Source organism: Sphaeramia orbicularis, chromosome 5 (assembly GCF_902148855.1).
Source record: "Sphaeramia orbicularis chromosome 5, fSphaOr1.1, whole genome shotgun sequence".
In the NCBI taxonomy this organism is placed as follows: domain Eukaryota; kingdom Metazoa; phylum Chordata; class Actinopteri; order Kurtiformes; family Apogonidae; genus Sphaeramia; species Sphaeramia orbicularis.
The window spans coordinates 28804525-28817131 of NC_043961.1; the positions used below are offsets into that span (position 1 = coordinate 28804525).

The 12607-nt window shown below is 38.4% G+C and overlaps 1 protein-coding gene across 2 annotated transcripts in view; it reads left to right on the top strand.

The window, feature by feature from the left end:
* Positions 1-3152: 3152 nt before the first annotated feature.
* Positions 3153-12607, top strand: part of LOC115419304 (zinc finger protein 385A-like) — a 37296-nt gene continuing 27841 nt past the window's right edge. The window contains exon 1 of one of the 2 annotated variants that reach the window (XM_030134003.1): positions 3153-3676. In XM_030134003.1, coding sequence (XP_029989863.1) covers positions 3664-3676 — 13 coding nt within the window. In that variant the 5' untranslated portion in view covers positions 3153-3663. Of the gene's footprint in view, positions 3677-8291; positions 8765-12607 lie in introns of those variants that run through there. The other variant, XM_030134004.1, reaches the window with a different exon arrangement.

Here is a 12607-nt window from a genome sequence, read left to right on the forward strand (position 1 = left end):
ATCATCTGAGATCGTCAGGGAAGATGTTGATTTTTGAGGCACATTATAACCCATTCACAACAGTTAATACATGTAAATCTCTTTACATACTGTGCAAGAGTCTTTAGCTTTGATGTTGTTGCAGGGTTCAATTGAACATACACATTTATTTCTCATCCTCTTTTCTTGAGATACAACAAGAAAATACAGGGAATGTGTGCACAGCCTTAGAAGACACACAAAAAAAAAAAAAACTGAACTAAATGGATCCTAAAGGTTAAAGTCACTATTTATTGTGACTCCTGACCCCATGACAAGAAGGAGTACAATCAATTAGAAACATCTGACGTGTTGAATGAAACCTGGTATAGAACATCAGAAAATGAATGCAGTAAATCTTATATTGTCTGAACAAAAGGTTTAAAGACATGTTCAGAGAGGTCACACTAAATACTACCACTTTGGTTTGATGAATAGCTGTTTTTTTTCCCTGAAACTTTTGTTTAAATGTACATACTTCCCATATATTCAGATTCTATCTTAATACAGATGCTAAAAAAATGCATATGTGTGGTCATTATAACTTTACTAAACCAACAAACCTAATGTTGGCCAAGGACTTTTGCACTTTAAATATATGTATTATGTGTGCAATTATTATAGGCAAGTGAATATTTTGACCATATCATCATATTTTCCAACTCAAAACTACGTAAATTCAATTTATTACTGGAATTAGTCATTCTCAGGTGACATATATTTGTATAATAGGAGAGACTCTGGTCTAAAATGTGAGCACCCTATATTAAGGTGTGCAGAATTATTAGGCAGCTTCTTTACTTCAGGTAAAATTAATCAAAAAAGGGATTTAATTAACAGTGAAAAGTCAAAAATTGTAAAATAAAATAAAATAAAATAAATAAAATGTCCTTCAGACAGATGAAACACTCTTGAAACAGCTAAACTATTGAAGCATGACCACAAGATTATCACATTTCATAGCAAATAGTCAACAGGGTCACAAAATATGCAATGAGAAGAAAATACATAAATTAAAAGCAAAAGATTTAAAATAAGTAGAATCAAGAGGGAAACTACCAGGAATACACTGACCTGCAAAAGCACTATGTTCCTGAACAAAAACCAACCTGCAGTGTCCAGTATAAGTAGAGGATGTTCAGTACTTAGAGACAGAGTCAAGGTGAGAAAGACACATGAGCTGAAACATCAGGACTGGGCCAAAAACTATCTGAAGACGTACTTTTCTTTATAGGTTTTATGGACTGATGAAGTCAGAGTAACTGTTGATGGACCAGACAGTTGGACTCACAACTGCATCAGTAACACCACAGAACTCCACTTCAACTCACACACCAAGGAAGAGGTGGGGTTCTGGTATGGGCTGTTATTATTAAAGATGAGCTAGTTGGACTTTTTTGGCTTGAAGATGTACTCAAAATCAACCCCCAAACCCACTTCCAGTTTTTAGAAGGCACATTCTTCAAGCAGTGGTAAAGGAAAAAGTCTTTTTCATGGTTTTTATGCACAACAATGCATCATTGCATGCATTGAAGTCCTCCATTGTGTGTCTAGTCAGTAAAGTCCTTAAAGATGGGAGAATAATGATGTGGCTGGCTTCCTCACCTGACCTAAACCATATTGAGAACTCGTCCTCCATTCTAAAACAGGACAATTACGGTGAAGAGGAACAGTCCACCATTCTGAACAGTGTCTGAGAGGATGGTGAAAGCTGATTGTCAACAAATGAAGAAACTGACAGACTCTGTGAATGGAAGGCTTATTACTGTTTACTGAAAAGGTTGACTATATTGGTCACAGATTTATTTAAGTTGTCAGGATTTTTTTTTTTTTTTTTTTTGCAAATTTTGAGTTGTTATTCTCATTTTAACAAATGAAAATAAACAAGTGAGATGGGACATTTTATATTTTTCATTTAGTTGCACAATAATTCTGGACACTAATAGTTGCCAAATAATTGTGTGCACATAGATATTCTCTTGAGAAAGCCAAAACCTTACTTTTTTTCTTCTTTATGATCATTTTGAATTGGCCCGAGATCACTGTGTTTGTTCAATAATACAATTAATTCTGAAAAACACAACTTTCCAAATAAATGTGCACACAGTGTATTGCTCAGAGCATTAAAGCTGTGTTATTTGTGTATCATTTGGGATATACATTTTATTGAACCTTAAATTAGATGAGTATGTTTTGTTTTCTGTCAAATCTATTTAAAATCAACGTCTACCTTGAGCCCAAAATAGCGCAAAAATTAACCTCGCTCAGTGATTTTCCTCATTGCCAATCACTGAGCAGGACTACTACTTAAATAGTATAAACAGTGTGTCAGAGCCTCTGAAGGATTAAGTATAGTGTTACTGAACTGGAAAAACCCCCACACTGTGAAAACATCTGACACGTTATGTTGATACGTTTTGAAAAGATAAACCAAAGTCATATGGACCACACTTGGTCTAACGACAGTCAAATTTCTAAAGAAATTTAATTGAATTCTTGCAACATGAGGACATTTTTCTGTCATCACCATATTTTTCCTCCCCATTGCTATTTGTTTTTTTATGGAGCTCAGCACATTTGCAGAAAGTGCATAGATGTCACAACGGAGACACTGACAACCAATCCAGGTCTGTTAAATCAGGTCACAGTTATAAATTATGTGTTCAGCTACATAACAATCTCCAGCTGAAGGTTATTTCATATACAGTAGATGATGAAATTATGAATCATGGGAGCTTTCATTCAAAGATAAATAATCCGAGCCAAGGTTTGGATTGTTGTGTCACTGACGCACATTTAGTCTGTTATTTATTGGAGACACAGACTATTTAATATGACTGAGAAAGAGACTGGATTAAGACCAATTAATGCAGGGACACATATACAAACCCAACAAAAAAGACACAACATGTAATACTGTTTCATCCACGGGTTATATTTACCTTTTCTGCACCATGTCAGCATTTTCCTCCTCTCCTTGATGCAGCTCTAGTTTCAACAACTTGCCACCCTCCTCTTCAATAACACACATGCTCCAATTCTTGTTTCCTTTAATCCACCATCCATCGCAGGATTGCAGCCCCCTCCTTTTTTCCCCCCTCTTCCTCTCTCTGTCCTGCCCCCTCCTTTTCCTTACTCTCTTTGCATGTCTTCCCCTTCCTTCCACAGTTGTCCTCACATATTAGGTTGCCCCGTCCTAAGAAGCAGAATTAGCCTCTGGAATCTTGTGCACTTGTTTCTTTCACTCTCAGGAAGGTGGAGATGACATGAAGGGACATCAGACCGAAAAGAAGAAGACACAAAAATATCTGAAAAGGACTGACAGGAGAGGATTTTAGAGTAGCAGAAAAGATGAAAACGCTGAACATCAAAACCTCCGCTATTTGATGCAGCTGCACTGTGGGCATGTGGCTGCCTGCGCCGAACACTTCCATCTCCACTTCCCAGCTGACTAGTCCGATGTCTGCACTCACGACACTGAGTGCTACTTTATTTATCTCTCCTCAGTAACGTGAGAATACTTTTATTTATTCCACTCAAAGGGGACAACACCTCTATATCCCTTTATGCTGGCTGACACACTGACCACTGGACTCTTTACCCGACACAGGATCACTTCAGCCTCGTGAAGAGCAGAGGTGACCGATGTGGTGCTCAGGTAAGACTATAAGTGGGAACTGGGCTATGCAAAAACCACCCACAACTCCAAGCATTCCTTCTTTGATCATCTTAAAATGAGCTGAGAAGCGGATAAGCCAGGATCCCCTCATTATTGCAATACTCTGAGCAGAAATAAAGAGCAAGTGACAGTTGTACCGGAGCCTCTGAAGGGTTTTGTCTTTGATGAATCTCAGTGCAGTTTCCAGCAAACGTCAGCACTCCATGTCAGACCAGACTTTGCACTCAGACCCGGTCTGACCTCTGACCTTTCCCATACATTTGTCAGTATAATGGGGGAGGGATGATGAAAGAGAGCCTTGGCTCAGATATACAGATGGTGCTGTCTGTACAATATGCTATAAGAAATGTAGTATAAATGTGATGTTTGTTGGCTGCTTATTAAAACGGACAAACTCAAGAATTATGTACAGTTTCCATAGCAGATCCTGTTCTCTGAACAAACCTAAACTGTTGCATGGTTTCAAGATTTTACATCTTTTCTTTGCATAGATAACAACAGCACTACCATGTGACCATAAAATATAAGTCTGTTTATCATGATGAACTTAAGTACAACTCAAGTCAACTGTAAATCAAATGAAAATCACATTAAATCCACTTGCACCAGCTATGATGAAAAGAAAAAAAATTTGGCAGATGTTAAAATCATAACACAAAACATGTCTACTACAGCAGCGATTCAAGGGATTTGACTGTATTGTTGAAAATGTGCTTTTCATTTCACTTTATTTCATGTCATTTCATTTTAGGCAAAGTAGTGTTTAGTTAGATGCACTTGGGCCACTTTTTGTTTGGTAACAAACACTTCTGTTTTTCTTTTTGATAATTTTTTGATGTTGTACAGGCAAAAGAAACAGAAAAAAGGGCAAGTTTGACCTCATAATTTTACAACTTTACTTGTTTGTGTACAATGTTCCTCCATCGTTCTATGTTGCAACATATATTTGGCCAATGTGTGTGTTTATTTATGTACTGCACAAGCCAGTCATTCCCAGTGTCCATTCTAGATGTACCTCCTTTAACCTTTGAGGTGCACTAAACAGCTGCTCGGTGCCAGGACAGTTTCCTTCAGAGATTTATGGTCAAACACAGCAGGCTGCTTCTCATTTAGTGTGTTTAGACCGTAGCTTCAGCCTATGACTGCACAACACAGAGCAGAACCTGTAAAACTAAGAAAAACACTTAATTGTAGTGTTGTTGAAATATCCCACATGCATATGTTAAAATAAACTTATGTAAGTAGGACAGAAAATATGGAAAAGTTGCAAAAGAAAAGTTTGGTGTCTGATTAGTTGCTATAGCGTCTTTACTTTGCACATTTGCATATTTTAGCCTGTCAAGTGTCCGACTATGTTAATGCTGGGGGCTGTTTCACTGGAGTTAAACATCAAATGAAGACTTCATCAAACATTGGCATGACTCCTCCAGATGAACCACTAACGATCACAGCTAAAATTAGAGTTTAACAAGCCTGTCGACACAGTTATGGCCTCCTGGGGTAGTATGAGAGAATGATAGGATGTCGGAGGTCAACTCCACATCATCAAACACACGCGTGCACACACATAAACCGACACTTTGAACCACCTGCACCATGTGGTAGCTGCATTTATTTCTTTTTCCATATTTTATTCAAACATGAACTTTGGGAATGTTTCTGTATGCAGAATAAAAACAGTAAAGCAAGAGTGTAGAAAATACTTCATATTTTTGTGTAACAAAAAAATTATGCTTTCCCTTGTTTGCTTTGTATCAATTTTGTATCTGCAAAGCAAATTTACACTGCTGGTCATTAAACAAACGGCTTCATATTTGTTTTGTAGAGTGTTGGTACCAAGATCAGCCAGTCAGCCAACATGTTAAAAATTGACTCTGTATAGACTAATGCTTTAATCAGAACATGAATTTGAGGTTCAATAGAGTGATACTTTGCTTTGCCCAAAAAATAAACAGACCTTTTTTTGTCAGTTGAAAATTTGTGTGATGGTATGTGATTTTGACTGCACCATATAACTGTAAACCAACCAGGCCGATAGGGTGGCACAGTGTTGCAGTAGTTAGCACTATCACCTCACAGGAAGAAGTGCATGGTGCTTGTACTCTGGCTTCCTCCCGATAACTAATTTGTTAATTGGTCAATTTGAAATCACACATAGGTGTGAATGAGAGGGTGAATGGTTGTTGGTCTGTGTATGTCAGCCCTGCAGTGAACTAATGACACGACCATAGTGTCTGCCTTGCCTTCACCTATACCTAACCTGTGACCCTTATGAGTACAAAGCAGTTCAGAAAATAGATGGCTGAAAACTTGGCAAATAGCATGCAATTATCAGGACAGAAATAAACCTAAAAAGAAAGAGAAGTGACTTGTTTTACCACCATAATGCAACACAATTATGTACAGGTCTACATTTTTTTTCTTAGACATAAATATCAATAACACTGTCATTTATCCATGAATAAAGCAATCTACTGTTTGTCATCATCTAGTGCAAGTTTGATAAGCTTGACAAAAGTGGCATCTCTTAACAGTTTATGTATGAATTTTATATCAGTTTAACTGTAAAATAAATAGAAATTGCAACACAACCAGTAAAACTGTTCTGGTTGCCCTTCTGAACTTTACTGTAAAACTGGGACATGATGCAATAAACTTTAACACTGCTACTGGTTTTATGTGTGAACATAACTTGAAATTAGCTTCTGCATTTATTTCTGTCTGTCAGGAGTGCAGCTCTCATTTGTTTGTCTGTCTGTCAGCAGGAATATACAAAATCTACCACGCTATTTGTCATAAAACATGGTGGAGGGGTTGGGTATGGGCCAAGGTCATCTCCAGAGTGGAGGCTGTAATTGTTTTGTTTTTTTCTTTAATACCACAGACCCCAAAGCTTACATTTAAACTAAACTAAACCAACCAATTGAAAAAAATCAGGCAAACACAGGTCATAAATTGAGGTTTGTTTGTGGTTGAAATAATACTGTGTAAAGAGAAGTGTGGACAATTGACTTTGGTGGAGGTCCACGCGCTCTGAGTACGCTTTTAGTTAAGTATACTGTATCATCTTTTAACCTTAACACAGCTGTTTCTCTCTGAGAACCAGCGAAGTGTTTCCACAAGTGAACAAATTAAAGTCTTAGCATTACCTCTCCCAAGAGAACTCACACACAAACACATACATACACACACACACACACACACACACACACACACACACACACATACATATATATATACACACATGGGCAGTATGTGTGTTATCTGACTCCACTGGTTCAGTTTCAGTTTCTCATGGTGACATCCATTAAAGTCATGCTGTGTCTGCCCCTGCTAACCTTAGACAGCCACATTAGCACCTGGCCCATTGGTCACAACAATACATCTACCTGCATTATTCAACCAGCTCCACTAATGAGGAAACCTGATCACACACATGCAAAACCTGGCCTGAGTTCACACAAGAACAAACACACACACACGCACGCACACACACACACACACACACACACACACACACACACAGGTTCACACATAGAATAATTTGATTTAGACAATGTCTATTTTTGCTTTGTTATAATAATAACTATTCACACACCACTTTTTAAAGATGTTGAAATGCTTTGACAGGCAAAGAAAACAACAGAAAATCAGACGGTAATACAACAGAAAGCCAAACAGCCAGGCCCGACAAAACCAAGAAAAAGTAAAAGCATAATTAAGACAAATAGCTAACAAGATGCCACAAAGCATGAAATGTTAAATGAGAAATAAAACAAAAAAAGAAGAGAGTTGTTGTCAGTTAAAACGACATTGCTCTGAATCAGAAGTGGATTTCGCTTTACTGCCTGAAGTCAAGAGGTCGTGATGTGAAAGTGCTGCCTGATCTTGTGGGAATGATTGTTTTGAATACAAATTGGCCCTGCGTTCCACTTCACATTATCCCTGGTAAATGTAGTTACTGAGACGCCGGCGGTAAGCTAAGTATTTAAGCTCATTCAGCACTCTCTGCCTCTGCCTGTCAAACAGCTGTCAGCATCCTCCTTCATCCTGCTGTTTCACCACATCTTTCACATTTCCTCACCTTACACTTTTATCCTCAGTCAGCCTGCGTTAACCTCAATCTCTCCTCCCCTCCCTCTGAATCTCTCAGGCTGTCAGTTTTCATTGCACCTCTCTGTCTTTCTTTTAGTTATGTTCACACAGTTGGAATGGCAACTACGGTTTGAACTCAGTCAGCATTTTTTAGTGAACACCCTGCGGAAGAGGTGAACCAGAGCACATACCTAAAGGCTGAGGATATTCTGGGGACAATTCATTTTTCAATGTGAGGCAAAGAATACAATGAAACAATGACAGTGACAGGAGAGGGAAAAATGTCAATATAGAGCAGAGAAAGGGACTGAGAGAAGGAGAGCGCTGCATCGACAGGAGCATTATCACTCCTCCTGATTCAAACACCCCAAGAAAAACGTTCAGAAGCAGCTGTTCTGATTGGTCCAGCCCCCAGCCAATCAGAGCAGAGGAATGCAAGGTGCCTTTAGGTTATACCCAACCCCAAAATATGTGAGAGAGAGAGAGAGAAGGAGAAGAGAACGAGTGAGAGGGGTATGCTGTGGTGCAGAGGTTCCTCCTGTGAGGCTCCATCTCTGCTATATTCTCTGGTGTTTCCTGTGCTGGAGTGAATATCTAACAGTGAATAAATTACAGGCTTCCTCGCAGCAGATTGAGTGCATGTTGTGTTGCAGTCAGTGCTGCTGTGCTTCTCCTCTGCCAACCACTGGCTGCAGCCTCAGAGCAGAACAGGAGCTGTGTGTCGAGGTCTGAAGGAGAAGCCGCTCATGTGGACAAGGGGAAAGGAGCAGCAGCAGATATTTACAGCATAGAGGTGCAACATGAAGGTTGAATGCTGGATGTCTTGTCCTCATTTATGCTGACTTTTGAGCCAGAGAGGTCAGTGTGTAAGGTTTGAGTCACCCCAGCAGCTGATCAACGAAGAGAGGAGTTGAGCAGGACAATACGGTGGGAAAGACAAGTTGACAGTGGAAGGATTCAGGATGATCCTGGGTAAGACAATAGCTGCAAGTTTTTTCTTTATTCCCATAATAACATATTTCATTTTACTCTTTTCATATCCATTTCTATCACAAACTTTGACGTCTGTAACTTACCTGAATCTTAAAGGACCTGTTTACTTTATCATTCATTCAGAAGGAGTTTAGAGTGTTCTCTTTATGGGAAATGTCCAGAATTGCGTGAATGAGGCTTTTTTTGGGCCTGATAATGATGCCACTTGACTGTTATTTAGTTGTACATTTGCAAAAACCACTTTGATCAGTATTAGACTTTTCTTTCTTCTTTTAAAAAAAAAACAAAAAACAATCTAATGTAAGAAAAGACTGAGTCCAGGACAAAGAACAAAAAAAAAAAAAAAACATCAAAGACAGCAGTAGTATTAAGGTGTTTTTGCCACTCATTTTAATACATTTTTATCATTATATATTCACATACTGATTTTATTTAGTTGTTTATTTTTATCCAGTGACTTCACTGAGTCTGTTTCTTAAATTTGATTAACTACAGTGACCTTGTGTGACAAATGTTAACTAAATATTTGACTACTTTATTTTTGCTTGCCCACTCTTAGCCCCACTCAAGTCTTCCTGTGATCTGCGCATAGGCTTGAGCCTGTGATAATCCCTCCCCCTGAGTATACTGGTCACTAAACACACTGACACATGATCACAACATCATGGGGTGATGGGGTTTTATATACTATATTTGTTTCACTAAGATAGAGATCCAGAAACCAAAATAGTTCGCATGATGGTGATGACAGTGTTGACAAGAAAAGTGGAGGAATAGTGTCGTGTCCATCACAGACACATTTCTTCTATTTCTCTCCTTCCATCACCATTTAAATACTTAATTTTTTTCTTTTAATGAAAGAAAAATCTTAAACATCAACACAATTAGCAGTGGGGTATGAAAAAAATGAAATGGTGTCAAAGCTGTCTCATCTCAGTCAAACCAGAGCAGCTAGAACATAGTTTAGTAACTCTTGTGTGATTTTTCTGATAAATATTTCAGACCTGGAGGTTTGAGGTCTTTATTTATTTAAAAATAGGCTAAGACTTCCTCTAGTCTGACGCAAAGGCTTCACTCAGCAATATGAAAAGTGGCTTGCATCACCATTCACCTCTGTGAAGTAACCCATAAATTTATGCGTGTGTGTGTGTATATACAGTCAAAACACACAAACAGAAAACCCCTGTACTCATCAATGTCCTCTGAAAGAATCACAGGTGCATGTTTTTCCAGATAAACAACATGACCTTTGAATTGCGGCGGTGCAGTGAAGGATGAAAATTTATTGACATTTAAAGCAGAGAAATCTGCTTGTATGTTTGACAAAATGTCCCACTTCTCAAATGACCAGTGAGCCTTACAATCTACTACATACAGTCAAAGGCCACACAAATCCCATTAAAAATGTATATTTTTTTCCACACATAATTCACAAGAAGATCCATCGTCTGTGTGGACCCCCCCCCCCATATCTGCCAAATATCCTGCTGATATGATGGGATGTTTTGTACCACACACCCATTTACTATTGGATGTCTGCATGGTCACTTTCATATCCCATAATGTCTCTTAAAATCCATTTTAGGCACCAGAGAGCTATTAAATGCCAACTTTCTTTCACAGTGACTGAGATCAAACATTAAAGCTTCAGTAGGCAATGCTTTTTGGCACCATTGTGTGTCTATCAGATATATTGTAATTGAAGTAGTCTGACAGGAAACTGACTTCTGCACCGTTTTTAGGCTTTAGAAAATTTGGCCCAAGCTTTTGGGCAGTTGCAGCAGGGCAGGTACAAAAGATGATTGACAGCCGGTATAGCCAATTGCTGGCAGACACAGCTGCACTGTGCATGCTCTGTTGCTCTCAACACGTCAGATCCACTATCTGTTATGTTTTGGCTTCATTTTGCCAAAGTATCCATCCTCATATTTAGTCTATACTTAGATCAAAGCAGAGGGAGATGTATATTTTCAGTTCTGGTTCTTTTTTTCCAGATTTATGCCTGCTGAAGCTATCAAATAACTATGATCAGTATTTTGGATGTTGTATTTCTTTGGATCGTATGAATGTTTACATTTGATGGAGATACTGTACCTACAGTGAGGACCTATAGAGAGCTATCTTTGAACTCCGTGGTTCCCTCAGTTTAAAGGGGCTATATTTAATACTTGTACTTGATCTTTTTTAAATTATAAAAGTGCTTAGAATGAAGAGTTCTGACATTATATCAGAGATATCAGTGTATTGAATAGCAGAGCTATACCAGTGTGTTACTGTAAATGATGTGGCCACTAGAGGGAGTAGTGAGTCACTTTCTCAATGGTTTTCACCATTGGACACAACTGTAAATTAAAAGAATGGAGTTTGACGTTGAAATGATAACTTTTCTTCCACACAAATTTAATTATGAGGCTTATGAACGTACTAAAGTAACTGTATGATGTTATTATCTTTGATTAGTTCACCATTTGTTGATCCACGGTTCAGACTAAACTGTGACAGTTCTGACCATGTTTAGACGATTCCAAACAGATCTTTAGTGCAGCTACTGACAATACAGACTGTACAGAAAAACTGAGGTCAATCTTTTATGTAACAGATTTGGCACTGAACACCTATGATAAACCCAACTTCATATAAATGTAAAATTAAAGTATAAAAATAGAGTATATATTTAAATTACAATTAGAGAGCACTGGAATCTAAAGCACAAAGCAATGATGTCTGTCATTTACTGGTTTTAAAGATGCCAAAAGGCAAAGGGCCACATAGGCTAAACATAAATATCTTTGTTGTTTATTGTTATGTTGTTTACTGTCCTGAAGTTATGCAGACCACAGCTGAGCCGCCACCCTGACTCTTACCCTGTATAACCTTAGCGTGTTGCTTTAAGCATTCGCTATAGCATAAAACCACAAACTGCCCTTCAGACTTCAATCAACTCCAAAAATACAGCCTATAATTTCTATTTCTGCAGAAAATAGCAACGTGCTATATCTGGTTCTGCTGCATATATTTTCTCATTTCATTCTATGCAGATTTGTTCATGTCTGTCGAAGATCAAGCTACATTCTGCCTTTGTGTGTCTCTATTTTGTAAAATGGTAAGGAGATGCACCTGGCGGATGCTGTTATTGTGTTTGTATGTGTTCAGTCTTTGGCACATGTGCTTTTGTGTGTTTTCGTATTTGCTTGTGTACTTTACATGCTCGGGTTTCTGTATATGCTGTAGTGTGTTCTACCAGCTCGCAGCAGGTGTGTAAATGGTTTGACAAACAGAATAATAACGCCGGGCTGGGCTGCCGGTCATGTTGACATGGTGGATAGTGGGTCCTAATGGCTCTCACTTTGTCTGGCTGTTGTAGTGCACTCTGTTTGCTTCCACCTGTGTTACATCATGACCGCAGTGTAGTGAAAGACTAAGTTGGCAGCCAGGTTCAGGATGTTCCTTCACCTCCCAAAAGAGATGAAACCTGAGAGGAGAAGCAGAAGAGACAGATATTCAGAGGTCTTTTTGAGAAAGAAGACCCTCCAGGATCCAGCATGTTAACATCCACACAACTGCACAGAACAGAGGACACAGATGGAAAATGATTTTAATGAAACAGTTTTTTGTCTCATAAATATACTGCTGACTGTCATTCTTCACTGTCTGCTGTATTCTATGTGGCTTAAGGGGAAACTGAAGTGGTCGTTTTATTCATTATGGCTAATGTTTGTGACTGTTATAGAGATTCTTGAAAGCATTTAAAAGCTTTATTGAACAGAAACAATCTGAGACATTTAAAGCTGCAGTAAACAAAATCAAGGCGGGGAAAAAAAA